The sequence below is a fragment of the Pristis pectinata genome, chromosome 5, assembly GCF_009764475.1.
Source record: "Pristis pectinata isolate sPriPec2 chromosome 5, sPriPec2.1.pri, whole genome shotgun sequence".
In the NCBI taxonomy this organism is placed as follows: Eukaryota; Metazoa; Chordata; class Chondrichthyes; order Rhinopristiformes; family Pristidae; genus Pristis; species Pristis pectinata.
This window is the reverse complement of record NC_067409.1, coordinates 68,761,622-68,772,668: the sequence shown is the minus strand read 5'-3', so window position 1 is coordinate 68,772,668 and position 11,047 is coordinate 68,761,622. Positions and strand designations below refer to the sequence as shown.

The 11,047-nt window shown below is 49.6% G+C and overlaps 1 protein-coding gene across 2 annotated transcripts; it reads left to right on the top strand.

The window, feature by feature from the left end:
* Nucleotides 1-477: 477 nt before the first annotated feature.
* On the top strand, nt 478-8,478 carry LOC127570667 (tetranectin-like). Of its 2 annotated transcripts, XM_052016436.1 has the most exons (3): nt 491-885; nt 5,489-5,587; nt 7,474-8,478. In XM_052016436.1, exons 1-3 carry the CDS (start codon nt 759-761, stop codon nt 7,872-7,874), a joined length of 627 nt encoding a protein of 208 aa, XP_051872396.1. In that variant the 5' UTR covers nt 491-758; the 3' UTR covers nt 7,875-8,478. The 2 variants fall into 2 exon arrangements, with proteins under 2 accessions (XP_051872397.1, XP_051872396.1); XM_052016437.1 differs by lacking the exon at nt 5,489-5,587 and having other exon boundaries at nt 478-885.
* Nucleotides 8,479-11,047: the final 2,569 nt, after the last annotated feature.

Genomic DNA, 11,047 nt, shown 5'->3' with positions numbered 1-11,047 from the left:
CTCAGCGACTGGTGTACAAGGACACCCAGGTCTCATTTCACCTCCCCCCTCCCCCATCCATCACCATTTAGATAATCTGACTTTGTTTTAGAACCTTAGTGGAAAACCTCACATTTATCCACATTAAACTGCATCTGTCATGCACTCGCCCATTCACCCAACTTGTCTAAATCACATTGGGACCTCTTTGGATCCTCCTCACAGCTCATGCTCCCTGCACTCCCCCAAATCCCCCCTCCCCCCCCCCCCCCCCCCCCGCTTGTGTCAGCTCCCTCATCCAAACCACTGAAACACATTGTGAATAGCCAGGACTCTGCGGCACCCCATCAGCTACTGCATATCACCCGGAGGGGAACCACTTACCTCCACTGCTCTTTCCTGTCTGTCCATATAATGTGTCTGACTCTCCCTCTCTGTACCTCTCTGACTCTGACATTTCTCTGTCTGTGTGTGTCTCTCCCTCCCCCCGTCTTTCTGTCCCACTCTCTGTCTGTGTCTCTCTCTGTCTCTCCCCACCCCTCTCCCTGACTCTCTTTCTGTCTTTCTCTCCATCTCTCTCTCTTTCTGACTCTCTCTATCTCTCTGTCTGAGCGGGGAGTGTCTGGCGGGGCAGTGCTGGCTGGGGCAGTGTCTAGGGAGCTCCCTGGCACGGTCGCGGCTCTTCAGCCGCTTCCAGTTGGCCCTGGTCCCGGCCCATCCGCTTCTCATTACCGCGGCGGGATAAAGCGGTGCGGCGCCGGCCCGGGACCCAGTGCGAGATGGAGTTGAGAGCGGCCCTGACCCTGCTCACCGTCCTGTGTCTGCTGCGGGACAGCCGGCAGCAGCGGGACAGCCGGCAGCAGCCAGACAGGACCAAACCCAGGAAGAACCTGTCCTCAAAGAAAGGTAAGGGGGCTGCATTGATATAGCGCCACTCGGGCAGGGCACCCTCTGCAGTGTGCCGGGAAACGAGGCCGGCAGACTGCGCACAAGAAGATCCCACAGGGGTCGCTGGGTTGAAGGGTGAGAGGAATGTGTGAGAGCGGCTCCCCTCTGACCGGGAGCAGGTCTGCTGGCGGCGGTCGGGGGGAATCTGCTGTGTGCGGGTCAGACCCTGTCCGGATGGTCACTGCATAACCCGTTGAAGGAACGGAGTGCGCAGAGAGAGAGGGAACTGTGGTGAAGTCCTCGGTTCTGGATCCCGAAGGGAGAGGGAGGGAAGGTAAGGGAGAGGAGGCGAGAGAGGGAGAGAGAAGGGAGGGAGAGAGGCAGAGGTTGAAGGAGAGGAGAGAGAGGAACAGAGAAAAGGAGGGAGACAAAGAGGGAGGGAGACAGAGAGAGGGAGAAGGCACAGACAGGGAGAGACAGGCAGCGTTTCGCCGTCTGTCAGTGTGGGTATGGTCCGGCTCCCTGGTTCATTGTCTCACTCACAGACCTGCTCCCCCCTCCCCTTCCCCCTCCCCCTCTCCTCCCCATCCCCCCTTTCCCCTCCCCCTCTCCACCCCCTCTCCCTTCCCCCTCTCCCCTCCCCCCTCTCCTCTCCCCCCGTCTCCCCTCCCCCCGTGACCCGTTCCACAGTCTCGGCATCTCCCAAAGAATGTTACCGTTCCCACGGCGCTCTCTGCGCTCCCCCGCCCCGCCCCATCTCCGACCGCTGACACCCGACACCTCCTCACCGGCAATCCTTTCTCCCTCGCCGCTCTCTCCTTCCCAACCCTGCAGCCCCAGACCCTCCGACACCGCCTGGAACAAACCCCAGCGCATTCCCTGCCCCAGTGCCCCGGGATCTGCAACCCTTCTCCACACCCCAGCCTCTCCCACACGTGCCGCAATGTGGGTGAGCAGGTTGTCAGGGAGCCGGTCGCTGCCCCGGCAGAGTTTGTTTTGTTGGACACTTCATACAAGTAGGATTCGGCCTCCACTCTCTGTATGTAATTGCCAACATCTGTGCCTTGAACCACAGTCTGTGTTGACACACGACTTGTAGTGATACAGTCCGCACGTTTAATGCTAGAAACTCAGTGCTAAATTCTCATGTAATAGAACGTAGAGCAGTACAGCATAAAACAGGCCCTTCGGCCCATGATGTCGTGCTGAACTAACTAAACTAGTGACTCCTAATTAATCTAATCTCTCTTCCCCGCATATTGACCATATCCCTCCCTTCTCTGCATATTCATGTGCCTATCCAAGATTCTTTTAAACACTCCTTTGCTATCTGCCTCTACCACCACCCCTGGCAGTGCATTCCAGCCCCCCTTCCCCCACCAATCTTTGTATCCTCTGTAAACTTACTAACCCACCCATCCACGTTTTATTATCACATACAGCAGAGGTCCCAGTTCAGATCCCTGCGGAACACCACTGGACATGGACCTCCAGCCAGAATAAGTCCCATCACCGTCACCTTCTGACTTCTACCGGCAAGCCAATTCTGAATCCCAACGGCCAAGTCACCGTGAATCCTATGCATGTCAATCTTCTGGATGAGCCTATCATGAGGGACATTGTCAAATGCCTTACTGAAACAGTTCTACCCTCATTAATCACCTTCATCAGTTCCTCTAGCAACAGATCTCCTGGATAGGTGTTACCCTGAGCAATAGTTACTGTGTATAGGTGTTGTCCTGAGCAACAGTTACCCTGGATAGGTTTTGCCCTGAGCAACAGATCTCCTGGACGCAAATCACTAAACTGATTAAGGGATCTTGCTGTGCACCGACTGGCAGCAGTGACAGCAGGTCACATGCAGTTAGGTACAGAAAAGACCACCCTGAGGGGCAGACTCCCCTGTGCTGGGCTCCCCCATCATCTGCCTGGTGCTCCCACACTCTTTAATCCACACGCCACAATCAAAAGCTGCAGAAATCCAAAATAAACACTCAGCATCTGTGGAGAGAGAAACACAAACCTAATGTTTCAGGTTGATATCCTTTGTCATTCTCTGCTGAAGGTGCTCCAACCTGAAATGTTAACTCTCTCCACAGGTGCTGCCTGACCCACTGAGTGTTTGCAGTGAGTTCTGTTATATTAGGAGGTTATATTAGACTCACTGGTCTATAATTTCCTGGGCTATCTCTACTCCCTCTCTTGAATAAGGGAAAAACACCTGCAACCCTCCAATCCTCCGGAACCTCTCCCGTCTCCATTGATGATGCAAAGATCATCGTCAGAGGCTGCGCAATCTCCTCCCTTGCCTCCCACAGTAGCCTGGGGTACATCTCATCCAGTCCCAGCGACTTATCCAACTTGATGCTTTCCAAAAGTTTCAGCACCTCCTCTTTCTTAATATCTACATGCTCAATCTTTTCAGCCTGCTTCAAGTCCTCACTACAATCACCAAGATCTTTTTCCGTAGTGAATTCATTAAGTACCTCTGCTATTTCTTTCCGATCCATACACACTTTCCCACTGTTGTACTTTATAGGTCCTTTTCTTTTGCGTCTTATAGTCTTGCTCTTCACATACTTGTAGAATGCCTTGGGGTTTTCCTTAATCCTGCCCACCAAGGCCTTCTCATGTCCCCTTCTGGCTGTCCTAATTTCTTTCTTAAGCTCCTTTCTGTTAGCCTTATACTCTTCCAGATCTAGCTCTCTGAACCTTTTGTAAGCTTTTCTTTTCCTTTTGACTAGAGTTATTATAGCCTTTGTACACCACGGTTCCTGTATCCTATCGTAACCTCCCTGAATCACTGGAACATGCCTATGCAGAACTCCACACAAATATCCCCTGAATATTTGCCACATTTCTTCTGTACTTTTCCCTGAGAACATCTGTTCCCAATTTAAGCTTCCAATTTCCTGCCTGAGAGCCTCATAATTCCCTTTACTCCAACTAAACACCTTTCTAGTCTGTCTGTTCCTATCTCTCTCCAATGCTATTATAAAGGAGTTAGAATTATGATCACTATCTCCAAAATGGTCTCCCACTGAGAGGTCTGACACCTGACCAGGTTTATTTCCCAATACCAAATTAAGCACAGCCTCTCCTCTTGTAGGCTTATCTACATATTGTGTCAAGAATCCTTCCTGAACACACTTAACAAACTCCACCCCATCTAAACCCCTTGCTGTATGGAGATACCAATCAATGTTTGGGAAATTAAAATCTCCCATCACAACAACTCTGTTATTTTTGCACCTTTCTACGATCTGTTTCCCTATCTGCTCCTCGATATCCCTGTTGCTATTGGGTGGCCTATAAAAAACACCCAGTAAAGCTATTGACCCCTTCCTGTTCCTAACCTCCACCCACAGAGACTCCGCAGACAACCCCTCCATGATGTCCACCTTTTCTGCAGCCGTGACACTATCAACAGTGCCACTCCCCCACCTCTTTTGCCTCCCTCCCTGTCCTTTCTGAAACATCTAAAACCTGGTACTTGAAGTAACCATTCCAGTCCCTGAGCCATCCAAGTCTCTGTAATGGCCACGCTGATCAATGAGGTGACCATGCTGATCAATGAAGGCAGAGCAGTGGATATTAGGATTTTAGTAAGGCATTCAACAAGCTCCCACTTGGTAGACTCATCCATGGGATCTGCGGTGACTTTGTTGATTGGATCCAAAAGGGTGGTGGTGGATGGGTCTCATTCTGGCTGGAGGTGTGTAACCATACTGGGACCTCTGTTGTTTGTCACATATAATGATTTGGATGAAAATGTGGTAGGATGGGTGAGTAAGATTGCAGACAACACAAAGATTGGTGGTGGTGTGGATTGCATAGAAGATTGCCAAAGGATACAACAGGATATAGATCAGTTGCAGATATGGGCGGAGAAGTGGCAGTTATGTTGCAGCTTTATAAAACCCTGGTTAGGCCGCATCAGGAGTATTGCATTCAATTCTGGTCGCCTCATTATGGGAAGGATCTAGAGTGGCAGAGGCTGAGGGAATACCTGATAGAAGTTTATAAGATTATGAGGGGCATAGATTGACAGCCGGTATCTTTTTCCCAGGGTCGAAATTTCTAATACTAGAGGGCATGCATTTCAAGTGAGAGGGGGTAAGGTCAAAGGAGATGTGCAGGCAAGTTTTTTGCACAGAGAGTGGTGGGTTTCCGGATTGTTCCGCCGGGGGTGGTGGTGGAGGCAAATACAATAGAGGCACATGAATGCACAGAGAATGGAAGGACATGGACATCGTGTAGGCAGAAGGGACTAGTTTAGTAGGTTTTTAATTTCTGGTTTAATTAGTTCGGCACAACATTGTGGGCTGAAGGGCCTGTTCCTGTGCTGTATTGTTCTACTTTCTTGATGTGTGGGTGAGGACAGCTGTGTGGAAGGAGCACCAACAGTGGAACCTGTTTACACTGAATGTACTTGCTGTTTAAAATCATACTTTTGTGAGCAGAGTGACCCAGCAGAGCTTCCAGGACCTTGAGCTTTCTCCACTCTCTCTCTAAGAATCTGCTGTAGTTGGTGGGGCTGTCTGAAGGTGGAGATTGGCTTTCACATCATAGGCTGTGTGGTGATACCGTCTGTCACTCTCTTTTCTTCACACTTGCTCAGCGGTGGTGACTGAGAGTATGATTGAAGATATTAAAAAGCAGATTGACCACATCATGGAGGAGGTGAACTTACTGAAGGAGAACCAGGCACTGCATACAGGTAAGGAGGTTTACGTCTTGTTCCCACCACCATCCGAGTACCTGCTGGGACGCTGACAGAACAGTTCCAGCCGACACTAGGCTGTGACATGAGTGTCTGGAAAAGACTGGCTGCTGTCAATGTATCACTTTGCAGCATCTCCTTTGACTCTCCCATCTCTTGCCACGTCATCTACTGGGGCAGAGGGAAGGAAGACCTCCCAGAGCACTGTGGGAAGTTTGTGCACCACAGGCTCCCACAAAGAGCAATGACATGGATAAGACATGACTATTGAACAGGACACTAGTCTGCCCTGGTCCTGCTCAATATCCATCCCTGAAGCAGTGCCCCTGAATCAATCACACCTTTCTGAGAGGACAGACGGGGTCCCAGTTTAATTCACTCCAGTGGCAGCACACCTGAAGGTGACGCACTCCCTGTGTTGGAGCAACCATCTCATCTCTGAAGCCTCTGAGATGGAGGTAGGAAGGCTGCTCACGGAGTCGCAGAGACAGGAGAAGATCAGCTTGGCTTGTAATCTTCACTCCAGCCCTCAAGGACCTGGAACCAGGCTACGGTTGTAAGTCTGATGGAGAGTTGAAGTGTTAATGGTTACCCTCCACAGAGGCTGCTTGACCCGCCGAGTGTATGTACTTGTGTTCCTGTTACATGCCTGCTGGAAGTCCACTTGTGCCGTTTCAAACCTGCCTCTGTCTCCCCTCAGCCTATGTTTCCCACACCACCCAGTGGCTGTGGCTCTCCCTTCCCATTTCCCGGGGCAACATGTAGCTGAAGGGAATCTGTCAGTTTGTAAACTGATCCTGTGGATTTAGTCCTCTCTTTTATTCCAGGTGATCCTGTGGTGTTGAGGTTGGAATGTCCTGTTTCCCAGACATTTTGATAGCTTTGGGACCTTTGGCTACTGCCAGCTGCTCCTGTAAATGAGTGATGCCTGCACACATCCCAGGAGATCCATGTCTGAGGTTGACTGCAGGTTCCCAGGAGATCCCACAGCTTTATGGATCTCCTCCTGTTATGAGAATGTTGCCAGGACTAGAAGGGCTGAGTTATAGGGAGAGGTTGGCCCGGCTAGGTCTTTATTCCTTGGAATGTAGGAGAATAGGGGAGACCTCACAGAAGAGTTTAAAATGATGAGAGGCATAGATAGAGTGGATAGTCTTTTCCCCAGGGTAGGGGAGTCCAAAACTAGGGGGCAAGATTTAGGGTGAGAAGGGAAAGATTCAAAAGGGACCTGAAGAGCAACTTCTTTATGCAGAGGGTGGTGAGTATATGGAACGAGTTGCCAGAGGAAGTGGTTGAGGCAGGTTCAATAGTATCATTTAAGAGGCACTTGGATAGGTACATGCAGGGGCAGAGTTAGAGGGATATGGGCCGAAAGCAGGAAATTGGGACTAGATAGGTGGGCACTATGGTCGGCCTGGACTCTAGGCTGAAGGGCCTGTATCCATGCTGTATTGCTCTATGATCACAGATCTTGAGGGATCTCCTCCCATTCCCATGAGATTCCATAGCTTTAGGGATACAGTATGCTACCATACCCAGGAGATCCTATAGCTTTAGGGACTCGATCACTTTGTGTACCACTATCCTCCTGAACAAGGCTTAAAGCTTTGGTTAATCAGGACAGAGAGAAGGTGGATGGCTCATTACATTTTTTTAGCTGAAGTCTCTGTAACGTGAGCTGGACCCACACCTTCTGGCCCTGTGCATTACCCATCAAGCTCCAGGTGACTCAGTGATGAGAGATGGCAAGTTATTTATTGACTTATCCAAGTGTTGACACTTCACCAGCCAACCACAGCCAACCTGAGCCCAGTTGAGTGTACAGAGTGAGTCAGCACACGGCCTTCTGGTTAAACCATCCCAACCTGTCCTTATTTTTCCAGTGTGCCTCCGGGGAATGAAAGTGGACAGGAAGTGCTACCTGCCGATGAATGGGAAAAAGACCTTTCACAAGGCGTCTGACGACTGCATCCTGCATGGCGGGACCCTGGGCTGGGCTAAGAATGAGGAGGAGAATCAGGCTCTGTACCAGTACGCCAGGCAGAAGGTTGGAGAGAACCACAACATCTGGATTGGAGTGACAGACATCACAGCGGAGGGAACCTGGGTGGACATGACTGGCACACTGGTCAACTACACCAACTGGGAGACTGTGACCTCCCAGCAGCCTGACGGTGGCACCAAGGAGAATTGTGCGGCACTCTCAGGTCTGGCCAATGGAAAGTGGCTCGACAAGCCCTGTCGCTCTCAAAATAGTTACTTCTGTCAGTTCAATATTCCTTAAGTCTTCCCGGCTGGTCCAGCTTTCTGCCAGAGCTCAGCCTGACTTTCTCTGCCGCTGACACTGTGCTGATTCTTCACAGAAGGTCTCTTGTGATGAGTGCACATAAAGAGGATTTCATTGACCATTGAATGTAAACCCCCCTCCTTCATCCTGTCTCCCCCTGTGTGCTTGGTTACCTTGCTCATCTCTCTGGGTGTTGATGCAGTGGGTACCTTGGCCCTGGTGCTAGTACAATGCCGTACACCAGCGGACAGCCAGGGTGGGGGCAGGAAGCACTTCCCTTCCCCTTTCCCCAGGGTAGAGAGCACCTGTAGTATGACAGGGATCAGGACCCGAGCAGAGTGAGGGTGGGAGCTGGAGCCACCACTCTGCCCTGTGTGGTTTGGTGCTACATCCCAGAGCCCTACACTCCCACCCTCACCGCCCCCCCTGACCCCCACTGCTCCCTTTCCCTCTGTGTGAAGTTTACATTGTCTCAGCTGTGCAGGATTTTAGAGGCTGCTTAGCTTCCAGGCCTTGACAGTTTCTTGCTGTGTTCAGTTACAGACTCATTGTGCAACATGCTCTCGTGTTTCTGATACTCATCAGAAATAAAACTGATTCATTCAAAGGCAAGTTACTTTGTTTTATTTCTCCACCAATGTTCTTCCATCTCAGGGGCCCCCTGGAGAATGGAGGGGAAGAGAAATGTTTCCACGGAGTGTCTCTCTGCACAGATGCTGCCTGCCCAGCTTAGGCTTGCCAGCAGACAGACATTTGTAGGGACCATTAACAAATACCTCTGGCAGTGTATCCCAGCATCAACAGCCAGGTGTTGCTGAGGCCAGTGAGAAGTCCTGGCCCTCCTCTCAGAGGGCAGCCCTGCCTTCAGCTACCTTGGCCCTGAATTCCTTCCCGAACATCGGCTCTCTTTCCCTCCTCTTTTGATATCCATCCCCCTTGACTAATCTTGGCCACTGCCTTGTCATCTGATTATATTTCATCCTAAAACAAACCTCTGTTGATGGTGCTGTGTCAGCCCAAGGTGTTTTGTAGCTATCAAAATAATGTACGTTTAACCAACTGAGTGTAGGTGTCTTTGAGATAAAGGGGGATGAGTGACTGCACAGTTGGCAGTTTCAAAATCAGAAGCCACCACCAAGGTTGCCATCACACTGGTCTTGAGCCACATTTGTCCAAAATGCCCACTGTGTGTGATCAGTCTTCCTGTGGAACCCAAGGACTGGAGTGGACCCGCGTACAGAGCTGGGGACAAGTCATAGTCCTTTAGTGGCCTTATAGTCTCACATGTTAGGTAATGCCACATATATGGGTCATGCACTGTTGAGGAAAAGCTGTCGAAACTCAGTGCTTTTCCTACATACCACGTTCTTGGTAATCTTCACTCCTCCCACTCCCCTTGAGTTAGTGTCCTCACTGATGTTTAAAAGCACAATGCATGCACACATGCCAACAGCACTGGGAGCTTCATCACCCCAGGACAAGACATGTTGAACAGCAATGGAAGAAGGTGAGGTGGACATGGGAGACAGGTGTGCTCAGAGGTTGCAGGAGCCCAGGATTGAGTGTGGTTCTAATCTGATTGTGATGTGAGGCAGTGAAGAAAAAGGCAGATTCCTCAATCATTCAGCAGAGGACACTCCAAGTCAAGGGTTCCAATTTCCTCGTCCCACAGGAGCCGTGAGCAACAGTTCTGTGGAGGCAGCTTCAACCTCTGCAGCTTCCCCAGGATACAGTTTTTCTTTGAGTAATTAAAGCTCAGAGGTTGTAATGAACACCGAAAGCTTCATTTGGTCACTTGGATGAAAACAATGGCCAAGAGTAGTAATATCATCAAACCACAGGTTCATCTGGTACTTTCTCAGTGTTGGCCATGTGGGGGTTGGTGCAGAGACACAGCCCTTGTCCCCATACCTTGCCTCAATCACAGCTCAAAGCCCCTTAAGGTACTTGGACAGCAAACGAAGGCAAATGGGATTTTGTAACCACTGGATAAGGGCATACAGTTGGGGCATTGAGATTAAATATTATGTTGCAGCTGTATAAAACTTTAGGCCACCTTTGCACTATTGTGTGCAGTTCTGGTCACCACAGTACAAGAAGGATGTGGTGGTTTTGAAGAGGTTCACCAGGATGCTGCCTGGATTAGAGAGTATTAGCTATAAGGAGAAGTTGGACAAACTTAGGTTGTTTTCTCTAGAGTGTTAGAGGCTGAGGGGAAACCTGATAGAAGTTTATAAAATTATGAGAGGCATGGATAGGGTAGACAGTCAGAGTCTATTTTCCAGGGTGCAAATGTCAAACCCTAGAGTCCATAGCTTTAAGGTGAGAGGGGGAAAGTTTAAAGGAGATGTATGAGGCAAGTTTTGATTTACACAGAGAGTGGTGGGGTCCTGGAATGTGCTGCCAGGAAAGGTGGTGGAGGCAGATACAATAATGATATTTAAGAGGCAGTTAGACAAACACATGAACAGGCAGGGAATGGAGGCATATGGACCATGTGCAGGAAGATCGCCTTCATTTAACTTTGGTTGGCTCAGACACGATGGGCTGAAGGACCTGTTGCTGTGCTGTACTTTTCTATGAATCTCTATGACTTCACAAGCTGATTAAAAAAATGCAGATGCTGGAAATCAGGAATAAAAACAGAAAAAGCTGGATTCCTCTTTCCACAGATGCTACCTGACCTGCTGAATGTTTCTGGCTTTGTCTGTGTCTTTAGTTTCACTCATTCAGCTGAGTGTGCCTATACTGACTCGGAAGGAGCGATCTAGTTTGATGTAGGCAGCCCTGTGTGTTCAGAAAAGCAGCTGAAGTGTGGAAGATTTTAGGTAAACAAATCGATAATGTGTGTCCACAGCAGAAGTGCAGTAATCCTGTGCAACAACTGTTCTTCTTGTCTGCTACAACAATGCAGGGATAATTGGGTTATTTAGAGTGAAAGTTTAAAGTTCTTTATCACAATAGAACTCATTGCGCATTTTGTGTCCTGTGGTATGGTGTTGAACCTTTGACCTGCACTCAGAACAGACAGCTGCATTTCTAAAGTTTCTTGTACATTCCTTTCTGGAAATCCCAGAGCTCTACAGCAAGGAAATACTTTTAACTTGTCGGAAACCCAGTAACCAATCGACAGAGTGATTAAAGACAGTCTGTCTGCTTCATGATGCTGT

Bases quoted from the DNA above. Each gene is read 5' to 3' on its own strand.
- LOC127570667 (XM_052016436.1), top strand. From the start codon at position 759: ATGGAGTTGAGAGCGGCCCTGACCCTGCTCACCGTCCTGTGTCTGCTG. The intron at 886-5,488 runs GTAAGGGGGCTG...ACACTTGCTCAG, and splicing joins GAACCTGTCCTCAAAGAAAG to CGGTGGTGACTGAGAGTATG. The intron at 5,588-7,473 runs GTAAGGAGGTTT...TTATTTTTCCAG, and splicing joins GAACCAGGCACTGCATACAG to TGTGCCTCCGGGGAATGAAA.